This window comes from Cervus canadensis, chromosome 7 (genome assembly GCF_019320065.1).
Source record: "Cervus canadensis isolate Bull #8, Minnesota chromosome 7, ASM1932006v1, whole genome shotgun sequence".
Lineage (NCBI taxonomy): Eukaryota > Metazoa > Chordata > Mammalia > Artiodactyla > Cervidae > Cervus > Cervus canadensis.
Window position 1 is genome coordinate 15,988,839 of NC_057392.1, and position 21,301 is coordinate 16,010,139.

The following is a 21,301-nucleotide window of genomic DNA, read 5'->3' on the forward strand; positions in this document are numbered from 1 at the left end:
AAAATATGGGGACTCCCTCTTTATCTAAGAGCATGTGACCAAGCAAAGGGGTGGCTACTGATTTAACCTGCATTACTCTGCAAAGTGTTACTTGGGAGCCCAGAAGGTAGCATTAGCACTATTAGATGGAGCCCTCCTGTTGGAAGGTCGTGTCTTAACTGTGGTGGATGCCTGCTTTTTAACCAATGTAACTCACCTCTTTGTTTTTCACCCATTTTTTGCTTGGGTATAATTAATGATTTCACTTTTTGGCTCTCTTACTCATTTTTGTTAGCATTGCTCTTTTGCCTGCAGAAAAAAAAAAGAAAAAGAAAATGTGATTCATATGATCAAATCATTGCTGTCACTGTGGAAGCTACAGGCATGAACTCAGGCAACCTGGTTCCATCTGCAAACCACAGAGGGTTTGCTGTGGGAAAAGCATTAGAGTTGGAGTCAGGATACCTACTTTCAAATCCCAGACTTTTCATTCACTGCGTGGTACCTTTGGCAAGTCACTTATCTCCTTTTGGTCTTACTGGCCTTATCTGAAAAATGGGCAAATTATTAGTCACTGTTGCAGAACAGGGCTTCTGGAGATCATGGCAAAAATGCTAAGTAAAGCCAGTGGAAACCAAAGGCATACATCATCCCACAGGCTGCAATCTTAGACTTTTGACCCAGAAAGTTTTCATTGTCTTCAGCTGCTGTGGACACATTCTTAAGTTTAAAAAAAAAAAAAAATACTTCTTTTCTATTGCAGTGCATAGTGTGGGACTGGGACTCCAATGGCAAACATGACTTCATTGGAGAATTCACTTCAACCTTCAAGGAGATGAGAGGAGCAATGGAAGGCAAACAGGTACGTGGTGAGAACCCTGTGGTATTTCTCCAAGACTCGCCTGTCACGATGCCTCGTTAGCACCCAGACAGAGCAGCTAGAGGTGAAATATTAGTGTATAATTAAGTGAGGCCAGGAGGGAGCATGGGGGGATCCAAAACCCAGGTTCTAGTGCCAGCCCAGCCTGCAGCAATTAGTGTGACTTTGGACAGGACCCTGCCAGTGTGATACCATTCCTCCACTGGCAAAGTGGAGAAGTCGAATGAGGATGGCTCAAATTTTCTTTAGCTGTGTAGCCCTGGACAAGTGACTTAGTCTCTCTGTGCCTCAGCTTTCTCACTTAAAAAAATTAAGGTGATAATGGTACCTACCTGTGAAGACTAAATGAGATAATTCATGATTCGCACTTGGCAGTGTGTCTGGCACTTACAAAATACGCACTATTGTTATTATCTAGTAGCAGTACTCTTTCCAGCTCTACATTTCCATAACCTGATAGCGTTAATTACACATCTAATGCTTTGGACAAACTGATTCCTTCAAGTTTGAATTTTGGGCACCAGATTTTTATCTCGTCTCACCATTTCATTCTTACGCTCTTGATACCAAGACATAAATCTGAACACTACCACATACCACAGGGGCACATAGGGATTTCACTGCATCATGCAGAAGCCTGCCCCTTTTCTGTGTATCTTTCAGGCACCTGTACTTTGATAGATACATACACGCATCTATTATTTGGTTGCTGTCGTCCGGACCCTGACCATGTAACTTCTGCTGTGACCTGTTCAGGGTTCACCTGCCCAACTTCAGCCACAGAACCTGAGTCTCTTTGCTTGAGAGCTTTTTCTGGCTGCTGAATCCTGCTCTGCACCTGCCAACAGCATGCTGACTGTGTTGGGGAAGATGTACATATTTCAGACAGCTGCCCTCAAAAAATAGCTAGTGGTAAGCAGGATATAACACCCCATCTCTATTGCCCTTCAGGCAGCAGAACTCTGAGGTGTGCTCTGAGCAGCTGCCCACAGCTCACCAGCAGGGAGTGGCCCTGGCTGACATTGGCATCCCTGACTTGATCACACACTCCTTTTTGACTGCTTCCCTCTCCCAGTTCCCCACTCTTGTACTATTGTTTCCTGGAAATACGGACTAGATGAATTGTTGTTCTTGTTGTTGTTGTGCAGTTGCTAAGTCATATGTGACTCTTTGTGACCCCATGGACTGCAGCACACCAGGCTCCTCTGTCTTCCACTATCTCCTGGAGTTTGCTCAAATTCATGTTTATTGAGTCAGTGATGCTATCTAACCATCTCATCTTCTGCCACCATTTTCTCCTTTTGTCTTCAATCTTTCCCAGCATCAAAGTCTTTTCCAGTGAGTCAGCTCTTCATATCAGGTGGCCAAAGTACTGAAGCTTCAGCTTCAGCAACTGTCTTTCCAATGAATATTCAGGGTTGATTTCCTTCAGGATTGACTGGTTTGATCTTCTTGTAGTCCAAGGAACTCTCAAGAGTCTTCTCCAGTACCACATATCAAAAGCATCTATTCTTCGGGGCTCAACCCCTTCTTTATGGTCCAGCCCTCACATCCATTTATGACTACTGGATAAACCATGCTGCTGCTGCTGCTGCTAAGTCGCATCAGTCGTGTCCAACTCTGTGCGACCCCAAAGACGGCAGCCCACCAGGCTCCCCCATCCCTGGGATTCTCCAGGCAAGAACACTGGAGTGGGTTGCCATTTCCTTCTCCAGTGCATGAAAGTGAAAAGTGAAAGTGAAGTCGCTCAGTCGTGTCCGACTCTTAGCGACCCCATGGACTGCAGCCTACCAGGCTCCTCCGTCCAGGGGATTTTCCAGGCAAGAATACTGGAGTGGGGTGCCATTGCCTTCTCCGTGGATAAACCATAGTTTTAACTATATTGACCTTTGTTGGCAAAGTGATGTTTCTGCTTTCTAATACACAGTCTAGGTTTGTCATAACTTTCCTTACAAGGAGCAAGCATCTTTTAATTTCATGGGTACAGTCACCATCCACAGTGATTTTGGAGACCAAGAAAATAAAATCTGTCACTGTCTCTACTTTTCCCCCTTCTATTTGCCATGAAGTGATGAGACCAGATGCCATGATCTTCATTTTTGAACGTTGAGTTCTAAACCAGCTTTTTCACTCTCCTCTTTCACCTTCATCAAGAGGCTCTTTAGTTCCTCTTCACTTTTGGTCACTAGAGTGGTATCATCTGCATATCTTAGGTTGTTGATATTTCTCCTGGCAATCTTGATTACAGCTTGTAATTCATCTAGCCCAGCATTTCACATGATGTACTCTGCATGTAAGTGAAATAAGCAGGGTGACAATATACAGCCTTGTCATACTCCCTTCCCAGTTCTGAACCAGTCCATTGTTCCATGTCCAGTTCGAACTGTGCTTCTTGACCCACACACAGGTTTCTCAGGAGACAGGTAAGGTGGTCTGGTTCTCCTATCTCTTTAAGAACTTCCATAGTTTGTTGTGATTCACACAAAGGTTTTAGCACAGTCAATGAAACAGAAGTAACTGTTTTTTGGGAACTCCTTTGCTTTCCCCATGATCCAATGAATGTTGGCAATTTGATCTCTGGTTCCTCTACTTCTTCAAAACCTAGATTGTATATCTGGAAATTATCAGTTTACATACTGCTGAAGCCTAGCTTGAAGAATTTTGAGCATAACTTTGTTAGCATGTCAAATCAGCACAATTTTATGGTAGTTTGAACATTCTTTGACATTGACCTTCTTTGGGATTGGAATGAAAGCTGACCTTTTCCAGTCCTATAGCCACTGCTGAGTTTTTCCAAATTTGCTGGCATATTGAGTACAACACTTTAACAGCATCATCTTTTAGGATTTTAAATAGCTCAGCTACTTGAACTTAAATCTTTGCTTCAGCATTAGCTTCTGGAAGAACTCAAACCAAGATACCTGCCATCCTTACTCTGGGACCATGAGACCCATAGACCAGAAAAGAATGATAGCAAAGAAAGACTTTTTCTGTAAGAGATAAGACTCTGTGCCTGGTCTGCTTAGAATTACTGCTCAGGGAAAATGTCCCAACTCATTGTTCAAGTCTCTCCTTTTAGATATTAAGTCAAGATATAGCCAGCCTGGATGGACATAAATTAATATCCTTTAGGATCAGAGTCTTAATCAGAATCAGACCATTTGTTGAATACCTTTCATTGGCCTGAGACGTCAAGGGCAGTTTTCCACATAGCTTCCACAACCCACTCTATATACTGTTGTACACCCAGCATTGCAAGAAATTTTTCAGATGCACAGAGGCCTTCACCCATGAGCAGACTTTCTCAGTTTCAGGACTATAATTAAAATCAACAGTAAACTATAAATAAAGTGACTCCCCAAATAACTAGGAATTTATCCAGAGATGTTGTTGGTTCTTTGAATACACAAGACAAGGCCCCTTTGAGTTAATAAATTAATGACAGTTATCCACATCACCCTCTGGAGTTTTAAAGAGTTATACCAAGGTTTGCCTTGTTCTCCTTTCCAAAGAGAAATAAACAAACCAATAAACATGGGAAATATTACATCTTTAGAATGCTGGGAACATATTAAAAGTAAGATTATAGCATACATCAAAATTGAAGCATACTGAAGTCTGATGCTTTAAAACAAACAAGAAAGAGTCTTTAAGTGCCTCTGAGGAAATGGATCATATGTTCTTTTTTTTTTTTTTTTCATTTATTTTTATTAGTTGAAGGCTAATTACTTCACAACATTGCAGTGGGTTTTGTCATACATTGACATGAAGGAAATGGATCATATGTTCTTGTTCAGGCATTAAGATGTGTCCAAATCTCTGCAGCCCCAAGGACTGCAGCATGCCAGGCTTCCCAGTCTTTCACTATCTCCCTGAGTTTGCTCAAGCTCATGTCCACTTAGTCAGTGATGCCATCAAACCATATCATCTTCTGTCATTCCCTTTTCCTCCTGACCTCAATCTTTCCCAGTATCAGAGTGTTTTCCAATGAGTTGACTCTTTGCATCAGGTGGCTAATGTACTGGAGATTCAGCTTCAGTATCAGTCCTTCAAATGAATATTCAGGGTTGATTTCCCTCAGGATTGACTGGTTTGATCTCCTTGCTGCCCAAGGGACTTTCAGAAATCTTTTCCAACACCACAATTTGAAAGCATCAATTTTTCAGCACTCAGCCCCTTCTCTACGGTCCAACTCATGAGATGTGAATCTGTACGTGACTACTGGAAAAACCATAGCTTTGACTATGTGGACCCTTGTTGGCAAAGTGATGTCTCTCCTTTTTTAATACGCTGTCTAGGTTTGAACTGTGGTATTGGAGAAGACTCTTGAGAGTCCCTTTGACTGCAGTGAGATCCAACCAGTCCATCCTAAAGAAAATCAGTTCTGAATATTCATTGTAAGGACTGATGCTGAAGATGAATCTCCAATACTTTGGCCACCTGATGTGAAGAACTGACTCATTGGAAAAGACCCTGATGCTGGAAAAGACTGAAGACGGGAGGAGAAGGGGACGACATAGGATGAGATGGTTGGATGGCATCACCGACTCAATGGACATGAGTTTGAGCAAGCTCCAGGAGTTGGTAATGGATAGGGAAGCTTGGCGTGCTGCAGTCCGTGGGGTCGCAAAGAGTCAGACATTACTGATCAACTGAACTGAACTGAACTAGGTTTGTCATATCTTTTCTTCAAAGGAGCAAGCATCATTTAATTTCATGGCCGCAGTCATGGTATGCACTGATTTTGGAGCCTAGGAAAAGGAAATCTGCCAGTGGTTCTACACTTTTCCCCTTCTATCACCCATGAAGTGATGACTGGATGCCATGAATTAGTCTTTTCAATATTGAGTTTTGAGCCAGATTTTCACTCTCCTCTTTCACCCTCATCAAGAGGCCCTTTAATTCCTCTTTGCTTTATGCCATTAGAGTGGTATCATCTGCATATCTGAGGTTGTTGATATTTCTCCTGGGAATCTTCATTCCAGCTTGTGCTTCATCTAGCCCAGCATTTTTGCATGATGTACTCTATATATAAGTTAAATAAGCAGGGTGACAATATACAGCCTTGATATACTCCTTTCCCAATCTGGACCCCAGTACATTGTTTGATGTCTAGTTTGAACTGTTACTTCTTGACATTCTTAACTTCCAGTTTCTCAGGAGACAGGTAAAGGTGGTATAGTATTTCCATTTCTTGAAGAATTTTCCACAGTTTGTTGTGATCCACACAAAAGCTTTCACCTAGTCAATGAAGCAGAAGTAGATTTTTTCTGTAATTCTTTTTCTGTGATCCAATGGATTTTGGCAATTTGATCTCTGGTTCCTCTGCCTTTTCTATTCCAGCTTGTATATCTGGAAGTTCTCACTTCACGTAGTGTTGAAGCCTAATTTGAAGGATTTTGAGCATTATCTTGAGGATGTGAGATAAGTGCAATTATACAGTAGTTTGAACATTTTTTGGCATTGCTTTCTTTAAGATTGGAATGAAAACTGAATTTTTCCAGCCCTGTGGCCATTGCTGAGTTTTCTAAATTTGCTTTCATAATGAGTGCAGTACTTTAACAGCATCATTTTTTAGGATTTTAAATAACTCAACTGGAATTCCATCACCTTCACTAGCTTTGTTTGTAGTAATGCTTCCTAAGGCCTACTTGACTTCACACTCCAAGATGCCTGGTCCAGGTGAGTTTCCACACCACCATGGTTATCCAGGTCATTAAGGCTTTTTTTTTTTTTTTTGTATAGTTCTTCTGTGTATTCTTGCCAGAATCTCTTTTAATCTCTTCTGCTTCTGTTAATTCCTTGCCATTTCTGTCCTTTATTGTGCACCATCCTTATAAGAAATGTTCCCTTGGTATCTCCAATTTGCTTGAAGAGATCACTAGTCTTTCCCATTCTATTATTTTCCTCTGTTTCTTTGCATTATTCACTTAAGAAGTTTTCTAATGCCTCCTTGCTATTCTCTAGAACTATGCATTCAGTTGGGTATATCTTTCCCTTTCTCCTTTGCCTTGTGTTTCTCTTCTTTTCTCAGCTATTTATAAGGCCTCCTCAGACAACCATTTTGCCTTCTTGGCATTTCTTTTTCTTTGAGATGGTTTTGGTCACCACCTCCTCTACAATGTTATGAAACACTATCCATAGTTCTTCAGGCACTCTGTCTCCCATATCTAGCCCCTTGAATCTATTTGTCTCTTCTACCAGAGTAAGACCCAGTTTTCCCCACAGTCAATCTCTCCCATCAGGAAGCTTGCCTTTTATCCTCATCCATCAGAAGGCAGACAGAATAAGCAAGAACTACAATACCACTGCCTTTGGAATGAAAGCAAAAATCACAGAAAGCTAACCAAAACGATCACATGGATCACAGCCTTGTGTAACTCAGTGAAGCTATGAGCCAGGCCATCCAGAGCCACCCAAGATGGACAGGTCATAGTGGAGAATTCTGACAAAATGTGGTTCACTGGAGAAGGGAATGGCAAATCACGTTAGTGTTCTTGCTTTGAGAAACCCATGAATAGTATGAAAAGGCAAAAATATATTACACCTGAAGATGAGCCCCACCCTGACCCCCCTCCCCCCCGCCCCGCCCAGGTCAGTAGGTATGCTATGGGGAAGAGTGGAGAAATAGCTCCAGAAAGAATGAAGAGGCTGGGCCAAAGCAGAAACAACACTCATTTGTGGGTGTGTCACCACTAGGTCAAAGTAAAATCCAATGCAGTAAAGAATAATGCTGCATAGGCACCTGAAATGTTAGGTCCATGAATTGGATGTGGTCAAGCAGGAGACAGCAAGATTGAACACTGACATCTCAGAACTAAATGAACTAAAATGGATGGGAATGGGTGAGTTTAATTCACATGACCATTATATCACCTACTGTGGGCAACAATCCTTTAGAAGAAAGAGTAGCCCTCACAGTCAATGTACTGTGTGCTTAGTTGCTCAGTCATGTCTGAATTTTTGTGACCCCAGGGACTGCAGCCTGCCAGGCTCCTCTGTCCATGGGGATTCTCCAGACAAGAATACGGGAGTGGGTTGTCATGACCTCCTCCAGGGGATCTTCCCAACCCAGGGATCGAACCCAGATCTCCCACATTGCAGGAGGATTCTTTACCGTCTGAGCTACCAGGGAAGCTGAAGAATACTGGAGTGGGTAGCCTATCCCTTCTCCAGGCAACCTTCCCAACCCAGGATTCAAGTCAGGGTCTCCTGCACTGCAGGCAGATTCTTTACCAACTGAGCTACCATGGAAGCCCAATAAGAGAGTCTAAAATGCAGTACTTGGGTGCAATCTCAAAAACAACAGAATGATCTTGGTTTTTTTTCAAGCAAACCATTCAACATCACAGTAATCCATATCTATACCCCAACAACTGATGCCGAGCTGAAGTTGACCAGTTCTATGAAGACCTACAACAACTTCTAGAACTAACACTCAAAAAAGGTGTCCTTTTCATCATAAGGGATTGGAATGCAAAAGTAGGAAGTCAAGAGATACCCAGATTAACATGCAGGTTTGGCCTTAGGGTACAAAATAAAGCAGGGCAAAGGCTAACAGTTTTGTCAAGGGAACAGGCTGATCATAGCATATACCCTTTGCCAACAACACTAGAGATGTCTCTACAAATGGACATCATCAGATGGTCAAAATCAAAATCAGATTGACTATGTTCTTTGCAGCCAAAGGTGGAGAATCTCTATACAGTCAGTAAAAACAAGATCTTGGTGCTAACTGTGGCTCAGATCATAAAATGCTTATTGTAAAATTCAGGCTTAAATTGAAGAAAGTAGGGAAAACCACTAGGCCATTCAGATATGACCTAACTCAAATCCCTTATGATTTTACAATGGAGGTGACAAATAGATTCAAGGGATTAGATCTGGTAGGCAGAGTGCTTGAAGAACTGGGGACAGAAGTTTGTAACACTGTACAGGAGTCAGTGACCAAAACCATCCCAAAGAAAAAGAAATGCACAAGGGCAAAGTGGTTGTCTGAGGAGGCTTTACAAATACCTGAGGAAAGAAGAAAAGCAAAAAGCAAGGGAGAGAGGAATAGATATACCAAACTGAATGCAGAGTTGCAGAGAATAGCAAGGAAAGATAAGAAGGGCTTCTTAAATGAACAATAAAAGAAATAGGGGGAAACAATAGAATGGGAAAGACTAAAAACCTCTTCAAGAAAAGTGGAGATATCAAGGGAAATTTTCATGCAGGGATGGGTATAATAAAGGACAGAAACAGCAAGGACCTAAAGACACAGGAGAGATTAAGAAGAGGTGGCAAGAATAAACAGAAAAACTGTACAATTAAGGTCTTAATGACCCAGAAAACAATGATGGTGTGCTCCCTCTTCCTGAGCTGGACATCCTAGAGTATGAAGTCAAGAAGACATTACTACAAACAAAGCTAGTGGAGGTGATGAAATTCCATCTGAGCTATTTAAAATCCTAAAAGATGATGCTGTTAAAGTGCTGCACTCAATATGTCAGCAAATTTGGAAAACTCAGCAGTGGCCACCGGTAAAGAATCTGCCTGCAGTGCAGGAGACCCCAGTTTGTTTCCTGGATCGGAAAATTGCCCTGGAGAAGGGATAGGCTACCCTCTCCAGTATTCTCAGACTTCCTTGTGGCTCAGCTGGTAAAGAATCTACCTGCAATGCGGGAGACCTGGGTTTGATCCCAGGGTTGGAAGATCCCCTGGAGAAGGGCATGGCAACCCACTCCAGTACTCTTGCCTGGAGAATCCACATGGACAAAGGAGCCTGGCAGGCTACTGGGGTGGTAAAGAGTAGACACGACTGAGAGGCTACGCACAGCAACACTGCACAGCAGTGGCCACAGAACTGGGAAAGGTCAGTTTTCATTCCAATCCCAAAGGGCAATGCCAAAGAATGTTCACACTACTGTATATTGCATTCACTTCATGTGCTAACAAGGTTATGCTCAAAATCCTTCAAGCTAGGCTTCCGCAGTATGTCAACCAAGATCTTCCAGATGTATGATTTGGGTTTCCAAGAGGCAGAGATACCGGAGATCAAATTGAGGCCATTCATTAGATCATAGGGAAGGCAAGGGTGTTCCAGAAAAACACCTACTTCTGCTTCATTGACTACACTAAATCCTTTGACTGTGCAAATCACAACAAAATGTAGTAAATTCTTAAAGAGATGGAAGTACCAGACCACCTTAGCTGTCTCCTGAGAAACCTGTGTGTGGGTCAAGAAGCAACAGTTTGAACTGGACATGGAACAGTTGACTGGTTCAAAAATGGGAACGGAGTACTTCAAGGCTGTATATTGTTACCCTACTTCTTTCGTTTATTAATATATGCAGAGTACATTATGTGAATGCTGGACTAGATGAATCACAAACTGTAATCAAGATTGCCGAGAGAAATATCAACAACCTCAGTATGCAGATGATACCATTCTAGTGGCAGAAAGTGAAGAGGAATTAAAGAGCCTCTTGATGAAGGTGAAAGAGGAGAATGAAAAAGCTGGCTTGAAATGCAACATTTCAAAAACTAATATCATGGCATGCAGTTCCATCACTTCATGGCAAATAGAAGGGGGGAAAGTGGAAGCAGTGGCAGATTTTCTTTCCTTGGCTTCCAAAAGTCACTGTGGAGGTTATTGCAGCCATGGAATTAAAAGACCCTTGCTCCTTGTAAGGAAAGCTGTGACAAACGTAGCATATTAAAAGGCAGAGGTATCACTTTGCTGACAAAGGTCAATATAGGTAATGCTTTGGTTTTGTCAGTAGTCATGTGTGGATCTGAGACTTGAACAGTAAAGAAGTGTCTGAGTCTGGAAGAATTGATAGTTTGGAATTTTGGTGCTGTAAAGACCCTTGAGAGTTTCTTGCACTACAAGATCAAACCAGTCAATCCTGAAAAAGGAAATCAACCCTGAATATTCATTGGAAAGACTGATGCTGAAGCTGAAGCTCCAATACTTTGGCCACCTGATGCAAAGAGCAGACTCATTGGAAAATACCCTGATGCTGGGAAACATTGAAGGCAAAAGAGAAGGGGTAGCAGAGGATGAGGTGGTTAGATAACATCAACAACTCAACGGACGGGAGTCTATGCAAACTCCAGGACGTAGTGGAGGACAGAGGAGCCCAGAGTACTACAGTCCATGGAGTTGTAAAGTGTCAAACATGACTTAATGACTGAACAACAACAAAACAAAAACTGTAATTATACATTGTGACAAATGTTATTAAAAAACTGAGCCATTTTAGTTATAAAGATGTAACGTAAAAGAGATCACCTGAAAAAAAATGAAACTGAACATGAGGGCCCTTAAAAATGAAATGTCAACCATGTAAAAAGCAAAGAAATAGCATTTCAGGTAGAGGGGACTTTGCAAATTACTGAGTCAGAAAAGAGTTTGGTGTGTTTAAGGATCTGTAAAGAGACCAGTTTATCTGTAACAGAGAGGGTGAGGGAGCCATGCATGAGATGTGATCAAGGACAGAGGCAGAGGCCAAGAAAAGAAGGTTCTGATAGCTTGGAGAAAAGAGTTTATATTTTCCTATAAATGTGTTGAGAGCACACTGAAGACTCTCCAATTTAGCAGCCACTACCTATATACACCTATCTCGGTTTTAATAAGTTTTAAGTTAAATTCAGTTAAATTTCAATTCTCTCTCTCTCACTCACACACACACATACACACACATATCAAGTGCTCATGTGGCTAGTGTCTTTCACATTGGTTGGTACAGATGTGGAATCTTCTCATTATTGTAGAAAGTTTTATTGGGCAATGCTATGAAGGAGTCTAGGCTGGAGAATGAAAAGACTGGAGAATGACATTAATTTTTTTCAAGATTACTCTGGCTATTGTATAGAGAATCAGTTATAATGAGATGAGAGTGAGGCAGGGAGATATTTCAGGAAGCCACAGCTATAGGCAGGACAAGAGGTCAGCAATCTGGGCTGAGTTCCTCTGGGAAGCGCCTCTCGGCTCCAAACAATGCCAAGGGGGCTCACTTCTGCATTTGTGCCTCTGCAGCTGGGGTAGCTGAGATGTTTCTCAACGTGCCCTTTCGTCCTCTGGGACACCAGCCTAGGCTAATTTCACATGGTGGTGAAAACATCCAATCAGCAGGAGCGGGCAAGCCCCAGTGAATAGGCACTTGTGAAACCTTTGCTCGTATCACTTTTGTTAATGTCCCATCAGTCAGAACAAGTCACCTGACGAAGTTCAGAGTCATTGTGCGCTGGGAAGAATGGGTCATTGTGGACAGTGCTGTATTAGCCTATCCACTAACATCTGCCTCAGAAATGTCTTTGTTTTCAGACACTTCCAATTGTCAGGGGGTGAAAATTTGTCTTCTGAGTGGAAATCCAAGGATGACTCCTGTAGGACAGTGGGCAGGAGCAATTTGGTGACTCTTGGATGTTTGACTTTGTCAGTGGTCAAAATGCAGTTAGCTTTGTCCCGTGAAGTCTTGTGTAGAAAGGTTGAGCTCTGTTCACCCATTAACTCCCAACTGCCTCCTCAGTTCTGATTCTATCCCTCACAGAAGCCCCTCTGGAGAAAGTGCCACCATTGTGACATGTATCAATCCATCATTTTAGTCCTCTGCGAAGTTAAGCAAACTTATTATCCCCATCAGCTTCCTATAACCAGTATTCAACGTTCCTCAGTTTTCCTGCCTCTTAAGTCTATTCCCAGACACTAAGACTCAGCATTTGCGTTACTCAGCTATGTGTCCCAAGAACTCTCCTTCCCTCTGCTTTTTGATTTGACCCCATTCACAGCAAGCATTTATAAGTGTCAGGCACTGTTCTAAATGTATTATAGGGGCTACTCATTCAATCCTCACAGTAACCCTGTGAGATAGCTATAATTATGGGCTCCATTTTACAGAGGCAATATGCAAGGCATGAGGGAATTGAGTCATTTGTCAAAGGTCACACAGCTGGAAAGTGAGGAGCTGGGTTTCAAACCAGGCAGACGATATCAGGGTCTTCCTCTCACCACTTCTCCTTTCTTCCCCTCCAGATGCAAGGGGATCAGCTAAAGAGCAGGTGTCAGCCCTCAGACCACCTGCAACAGCAGCCAGGGGCCTCCTCATTAATGACTCTCCTTCTTCCTGAGCTGGCAATCATAGAATAACCTTTCTTATTGCAGGTGCAGTGGGAGTGTATCAACCCCAAGTACAAAGCCAAGAAGAAGAATTATAAGAACTCGGGCATTGTGATTTTGAATCAGTGCAAGGTATAAACATAGCCCCTGTCTTCCAGGAGTATGAAACTAAGGCTGTCTGGGAGGAAGGCCCAGGTGGTCTGCACAGAAAGAGAGAGTGTCAAGAAGATATGATCTTTTTAAAATAAAAAAATCAGAAATTCAAGGTATTAGTGGGCATGCAGTATACGTTTGGGTGGCTTTGGAGCTCTGGTAGGCCAATGCCTCCATCACCTCAACAGAGACAGTCCTGCCCAAAAATAACAGAGTCCTGGTCACAAGTCAGGTTCTTCTCTGCCCAGGACAGCACCAGAGGGAGGTCCCCAGATGGGGGCAACCAACATTTCTAAAGCACCTGAGTGAGTGAGTGAAAGTCGTTCAGTTGAGTCCAACTCTTTGCAATCCCATGGACTATACAGTCCATGGAATTCTCCAGGCCAGAATACTGGAGTGGGTAGCTGTCCCCTTCTTCAGAGGATCGTTCCAACCCAGGAATCGAACCAGGGTCTCCTGCATTGCAGGCAGATTCTTTACCAGCTGCTAAATGGAAGCCCCCATTTACAAGTAATGAGCACTAAGTTTTTAACAAAAAAAGATTTTAAATAGAATAGTTAATATTACCAGAACTGTACCAAGACAATGTAATACCATAAAAAGTTATGGAAAATAGCAATAATCTGCCAATAACAGGATTATTTCTATTACATTCTAAATTCAAATTTTATCTTCACTATGCATATTTCACAAAAGAAAACACTAATATTAAGTTTTAGAGTAAATTTTTACACTTATTTTTTTTTGTACTTTTATTCCATAACTACATTAAAGTATTGCCATCTCAAACAAACATCTACAGCTTCCCAGAAGAACTAGTTTTAATACTGGCAGTCTTCCTGTTCAAAACACACCAATATAAATCTTTTCTTGTCAGAGAGCTCAATATTAAGTACTCTACACCAGGCTTTTTTGTTCTGTGTTTTCTTCTCCTCTTGGGTGCTGTGAACTCTGTTTCACTAAAACTTTCGCTCTCCATTTCCTCTTCCGTAACCACAGGCATACTCAGACTTAAAGATTTATCTTCCTTATGCATATTCTGCGTGCCACCTCTGTCTCTGGAAGACACTTTCCTTTCTGCTGACACTTTCTAAAGTGTCACTTTTGGACACATTCTAAATCACCTACTCTGTGCTTATCACACAAAGTGATAATCGCTAGTACTTACCACTCAATGCTTTGTATGTGGCACCTCCTCCATGCTGAAGCAATACCATGAAAACAAGACATGGGGGATGAGTAAAGCACCTAAAAATTTCTCCCAGAGGGGCTCTAACTTTGCGGAAAATCCCCTCTGAGAATAATTTTGCCACCAGTTGAGTACTTCCTATGGTAAAAATAACTACAATACCTTCTGTTACTCTTACCACAACTCTGAGATTTCTACCTTCGAATGTGATTGTAACTAGTTCGTTGTCACACACATGGCAAGAGCTGAGATTTTAATCTCTGTCTGTCTGACTCCATGATGTAAGACTTCCATGCCATCCAGTCTCTCTCTAAATATATCAGGTTCCTTTTCTCAGAGTTGGCATTCCTGGCTGCCAGGAGCTGTAGAAGCCCATTCTCACATAACGGAAGAGTCGGGGGAAAGACTGATGGGTGTAGCTTAAGTCAGAGGCCTACCTTGTGAACTAATCACTGGAACTAGATGATAAAAATGCTTACGATTGGCCGTCTGGGGTCATTGTTTTGATAATGTTTCCTGTATTTTATGATGCTTTGATATCTTGGGGACTTGCATACTGAGAGGAACTGCCCCTCTTAGGTTTAGCTAATTCCTCTAGATAGCAATCAGCGTGCCTATGAGCCCATCTTTGACATGCAGACAGCAATCCAGAGCTTGTATCCCTAGCCACCCCCTTTCCTGAGCTCTCACACACCAAGCCAATATTGCCCCTGCCCTGTGTCACCCCAGAGCCAGCTTCAGACAATTAGAGACCATCCCCATTGCCCAGAGCCTCCAGAATCACTCATTATTCAGTCCTAAACCTGCTTAACTGCTTACCTTGCCTCACTCATTCCTCCCGACAAAAACCACCATAATGACTTTGGTCTGTGCTTCCCCTGCACGCCTCCTGCCTCCTGACTAACCCAGTGCTATCCCATGTGGCCGCCTTGTGTGGCAGGACATGCCTTCAGTCCTTTGGGGAGCTGTGAATAATAAACTCTTCTTTCAAAGGCAGTTGTCTCTGGTCATCTTACCTACCTACCTATACAGACCAAATCCTGGTGCATTCAGAACACTCCTGTGCCCATAGAAGCAGGAGAAAAGATGATCCAGATGAATCAGTTCAACTGTCCATGTCTGTAAGGTGACTGTGCATATAACTGTTTCGATCTAAGAGTCTGGCACTCAGAGGACATGGCACTGGTAGGGATATAATAGTAGGGCCACCCACTCCAGTATTCTTGGGCTTCCATGGTGGCTCAGACAGTAAAGAATCTGCCTGCACTGGGGGAGATCTGGGTTTGATCCCTGGGTTGGAAAGATCCCCTGGAGGAGGGCATGGCAACCCACTCCAGTATTCTTGCCTGGAGAATCCCCATGGACAGAGGAGCCTGGCAGGCTACAGTCCATGGGGTCGCAAAGAGTCAGACACGACTGAGTGACTAAGTACAACACAGCATCTCAACTACCAGGCAAAGCATCCCCATAAGGAAGCCAGGAGCAGGCACTGCTCTGAGGGCCCAGGAAACATCAGCCCTGAGACAAGTCTGCTGATAGATGTGTGCCACCTGGAGGTGGTGCCTGGAAATGCCACCACGGGGTTTTGTGGGTCAGTCTTTGAGAAGCTGCCCTGAGCCTCAGATGTAATATGAGAAGTGAGGTTCAAAAATCAGCTGATTACTGGTTGCACCAGTAAAACGATCCAGAACGTGAGCTCTATAACTGCAGGTACCGTGCCTGTTTCTCTTCTCCCTGTATCCTTAGCATCCAGGGCACGGTGGAGGCTCAATAAATCCTTGTCAAATAACTGCGTAGATAAATGTCACCAAGACTCAAGCAGCAGAATCATAATTTAGCAGAAATGAAGACTAGAAATCAGTAAAGTGTGTGAGAACACAGAAGCTAGGGGTGGGGCAGGAAGCAGGGAGACTATTGACTTCCAGCCCAGAGGTTAAAAGGATGCATTTGCGTCCCACCTCCACCATCTAGATAGGTGATCTTAGCCTCAGTTTCCTCGTGGACAAAATGGACACACTAATAATCATAGCATCACCTTCACAGGCTCATTCTAAGAATTAAATGAGATCATGTATGTTAAGAGCTTGGCATACAGTTAGCGCTCAGTAAATATTAATCCTTGTTCTTCATGGCAAGGGAAGAATCTCACTCACTGGCAGCTTACAGTGGAGAGCTTCTTGGACAATTGTGACCTTGAAGCTGTTTGTCTTTTTTTCACTGTGGTGTTAGGAAAGTTACCAGAACTGGGACTTAGACACGGGCAGCAAGACTGAAGCTAAGCATGAGACTTCATGTATTTCAAACCAGTGGTGACCCATGAAAACACAGTACCAGTCGCACCCCAGAGGCAGAGGCTGATTAAAATCATGTAAACACAAGAAGAGTGAGAAAGAGGATGGATGGTTGCAGCCCTCACAGGCCCATCTGTTTTCTTTCTCTCCTCTCATGAAAGATAATCAGCTGATTCATCTTTTCCCCGCAGGCCTTTCTCTGCTCTTCCCTCTAGGTCAGCAAACCCCCTGTTTAGGCCTCTAATGTGTAAGTACTTGGATCACACTGTTCTAATAGAGCTTCCTCTCCTCCCATGCAGATCCACAAGATGCATTCTTTCTTGGACTACATCATGGGTGGCTGCCAAATCCAGTTTACAGTGAGTTGTTTGTTTGTTCTTACTCAGGGAGCGAGGTTGGGGGTCAGTGCTGGGTGTGGGGCACAAGGACCCACAGTCTGTTAAGACCCTGGGCTGGCTTTGCTCAGGTTTCACTGCTGAAATATCATACAGTAACATGTCTTTGCAATGAGTTCACACTTCTGTTTTCCCCATGACTATTTTTTCAGCATCCTATCAGGAAATGCATGCCATTTAACCTCGGGGGGTTTGGGGAACCAGTCTATTATGCTTTCCATTCTTTTAGTAACTGCAGGAGGCAGGAGGCAGTGGGTGGGTTGCCAGATTCCATCACTGGGTGAAAAGGATTGGGGGCGGAGTGAACCGTGCTAACACATCCCACTGAACCATGGCTGACATCTTGGTTGTGTTCACGTAGACAGAACAAAAGCTTACGTGTCAAGCCCAATGGTCAGTGCCAAGAGTAAGCCATCCAGATGATTCACTGGGCAATGAAAAAATGAATTCCAAAAGACTAGAGAACCAGTCTGTCAATGTTGAGAAATAGAATTAATGAGTGGACTAAGGATCTTCTCTGTGAGCCCATGGGATTTGTATACTCCTAATAATGTATTTGGTGGTGGGCTGGGTCTTTGTTAAGTGTCTGGGTGGGCCAAGATTGTAAGTCCACCTGCCCTGGCACAATTTGCTCTCAGTGGCTACGTATTCAAAATCCTCCTAGTTTCCAGCAGACATGACCTGCAAAGAGAGAATACCCAGATGACAAGAAATAGATCTGTTAACACCTGTGGGAAGGTCACGTGGATATAAACAAGTTGTGCAATATCTGTGCCCCATCTTACAGAAGTTTACTTGTGAAATTCAGCCCTATTTAGCTCCCTAGATGGGCTCAATCATGTGAGGAAGAAAAAGAGAATGGTTTGAGCCCAAGAGAGTCAACTGGACCAATGTGCTCCTGAGACTAAAGGTCAGTTCAGTTCAGTCTCTCAGTCGTGTCCGACTCTTTGCGACTCCATAATCTGCAGCATGCAGGCCTCCCTATCCAACACCAACTCCCGGAGCCCACCCAGACTCATGTCCATTGAGTCGGAGATGCCATCCAACCATCTCATCCTCTGTCGTCCCCTTCTCCTCCTGCCCTCAAACTTTCCCAGCATCAGGGTCTTTTCCAATAAGTCAGCTCTTCACATCAGGTGGCCATAGTATTGGAGTTTCAGCTTCAACATCAAACCTTCCAATGAACACCCAGGACTGATCCCCTTTAGGATGGACTGGTTGGATCTCCTTGCAGGCCAAGAGTCTTCTCCAACACCACAGTTCAAAAGCATCAATTCTTCGGCCCTCAGCTTTCTTTATAGTCCAACTTTCACATCCATACATGACTACTGGAAAAACCATAGCCTTGACTAGATGGACCGTTGTCGGCAAAGTAAGGTCTCTGCTTTTTAATATGCTGTCTAGGTTGGTCATAACTTTCCTTCCAAGGAGCAAGTGTCTTTTAATTTCATGGCTGCAATTACAATCTGCAGTGATTTTGGTACCCCAAAAAATACAATCTCTCTCTGTTTCCAGTGTTTCCTCATCTATTTGCCATGAAGTGATGGGACCAGATGCCAAGATCTTAGTTTTCTGAATGTTGAGCTTTAAGCCAACATTTGTACTCTCCTCTTTCACTTTCATCAAGAGGCTCTTTAGTTCTTCTTCACTTTCTGCCATAAGGGTGGTATCATCTGCATATCTGAGGTTATTGATATTTCTCCCAGAAATCTTGATTCCAGCTTGTGCTTCTTCCAGCCCAGCTTTTCTCATGATGTACTCTGCATATAAGTTAAATAAGCAGGGTGACAATATACAGCCTTGATGTACTCCTTTTCCTATTTGGAACCAGTCTGTTGTTCCATGTCCAGTTCTTACTGTTGCTTCCTGACCTGCACACAGGTTTTTTATGAGGCAGGTCAGATGGTCTGGTATTCCCATCTCTTTCAGAATTTTCCACAGTATATGGTGATCCACACGGTCAAAGGCTTTGGCATAGTCAATAAAGCAGAAATAGATGTTTTTATGGAACTCTCTTGCTTTTTTGAAGATCCAATGGATGTTGGCAATTTGATCTCTGGTTCCTCTGCCTTTTCTAAAACCAGCTTGAACATCTGGAAGTTCATGGTTCATGTATTGCTGAAGCCTGGCTTGGAGAACTTTGGGCATTACTTTACTAGCGTGTGAGATGAGTACAATTGCATGATAGTTTGAGCATTCTTTGGCTTTGCCTTTCTTTGGGAATGGAATTAAAATTGACCTTTTCCAATCCTGTGGCCCCTACTGAGTTTTCCAAATTTGCTGGCATATTGAGTTCAGCACTTTCACAGCATCATATTTTAGGATTTGAAATAGCTCAACTGGAATTCCGTCACCTCCACTAGCTTTGTTTGCAGTGATGCTTCCTAAGACCCACCTGACTTCACATTCCAGGATGTCTGGCTCTAGGTGAGTGATCACACCACTGTGATTAACTGGGTCATGAAGATCTTTTTTGTACAGTTCTTCTGTGTATTCTTGCCACCTGTTCTTAATATCTTCTGCTTCTGTCAGGTCCATACCATTTCTGTCCTTTATGGAGCCCATCTTTGTATGAAATGTTCCCTTGGTATCTCTAATCTTCTTAAAGGGATCTCTAGTCTTTCCCATTCTATTGTTTTCCTCTATTTCTTTGCATTGATCACTGAGGAAGACTTTCTTATCTCTCCTTGCTATTCTTTGGAACTTTGCATTCAAATGGGTATCTTTCCTTTTCTCCTTTGCTTTTCACTTCTCTTCTTTTCACAGCTATTTTTAAGGCCTCCTCAGACAGCCATTTTGCTTTTTTGTGTTTCTTTTTCCTGGGGATGGTCTTGATCCCTATCTCCTGTACAATATCATGAATCTCCATCCATAGTTCATCAGGCACTCTGTCTATCAGATCTAGCCCCTTAAATCTATTTCTCACTTCCACTGTATAATCATAAAGGATTTGATTTACATCATACCTGAATGGTCTAGTGGTTTTCCCTACTTTCTTCAATTTCAGTCTGAATTTGGCAATAAGGAGTTCATGATCTGAGCCACAGTCTGCTCCTGGTCTTGTTTTTGCTGACTGTATAGAGCTTCTCCATCTTTGGCTGTAAAGAATATAATCAATCTGATTTCGGTGTTGACCATCTGGTGATGTCCATGTGTAGAATCTTCTCTTATGTTGTTGGAAGAGGGTGTTTGCTATGACCAGTGTGTTCTCTTGGCAAAACTCTGTTAGCCTTTGCCCTGCTTCATTCTGTACTCCAAGGCCAAATTTACCTGTTACGTCAGGTGTTTTCTGACTTCCTACTTCTGTATTCCAGTCCCCTATAATGAAAAAGATATCTTTTTAGGGTGTTAGTTCTAAAAGGTCTTGTAGGTCTTCATAGAACCATTCAACTTCAGCTTCTTCAACATTACTGGTTGGGGCATAGACTTGGATTACCGTGATATTGAATGGTTTGCCTTGGAAACGAACAGAGATCATTCTGTCATTTTTGAGGTTGCAATCAAGTAGTGCATTTTGGACTCTTTTGTTGACTATGATGGCTACTCCATTTCTTCTAAGGGATTCCTGTCCTCAGTAGTAGATATAATGGTCATCTGAGTTAAAGTCACCCATTCCAGTCCATCTTAGTTCACTGATTCCTAGAATTTCCACATTCAGTCTTGCCATCTCCTGTTTGACCACTTCCAATTTGCCTTGATTCATGGACCTAACATTCCAGGTTCCTATGCAATATTGCTCCTTACAGCATCGAATCATACTTCTATCACCAGTCCCATCCACAACCAGGTGTTGTTTTTGCTTTGGCTCCATCCCTTCATTCTTTAAGTTATTTCTCCGATGATTTCCAGCAGCATATTGGGCACCTACTGACCTGGGGAGTTCATCTTTCAGTGTCCTATCTTTTTGCCCTTTCATACTGTTCATGGGGCTCTCAATGCAAGAATACTGAAATGATTTGCCATTCCCTTCTCCAGTGGAATGCATTCTGTCAGACCTCTCCACCATGACCAGTCCGTCTTGGACGGCCCCGCACTAAAGACTAAAGGTAGTGGAACCCAAAGGATTAGAGGGAGGTTCTCCAATGGAATGAGATAAGGCCTCTCCCTAGACAGAGGCTGGGCGTTTGCTGTAACCTCAGAGGGGTCTACCTATGTCCTGCCTAAACTCAGGCCATTGTTCATTTGCCACTGAATACTTATAGGAGTTAATTATAGATTATGGTCATTTCTTTAAAATTTAAGGTTCTCTAAAGGCACACCCATGGAGCATCCTACCCCCATATACACTGGCATGTTTAGAAGGTAGCAACC

General features: G+C 42.9%; 1 protein-coding gene across 6 annotated transcripts in view; it reads left to right on the top strand.

Moving 5' to 3' along the window:
- CPNE4 (copine 4) overlaps nucleotides 1–21,301 on the top strand; it is a 676,149-nt gene that overhangs the window by 620,951 nt on the left and 33,897 nt on the right. For 4 of the 6 annotated variants that reach the window (XM_043474409.1, XM_043474403.1, XM_043474406.1 and 1 more), the window contains exons 8-10: nucleotides 743–841; nucleotides 13,008–13,094; nucleotides 16,895–16,954. In XM_043474409.1, coding sequence (XP_043330344.1) covers nucleotides 743–841; nucleotides 13,008–13,094; nucleotides 16,895–16,954 — 246 coding nt within the window. The remainder of the gene's footprint in view (nucleotides 1–742; nucleotides 842–13,007; nucleotides 13,095–16,894; nucleotides 16,955–21,301) is intronic. The other 2 variants (XM_043474407.1, XM_043474408.1) reach the window with 2 other exon arrangements.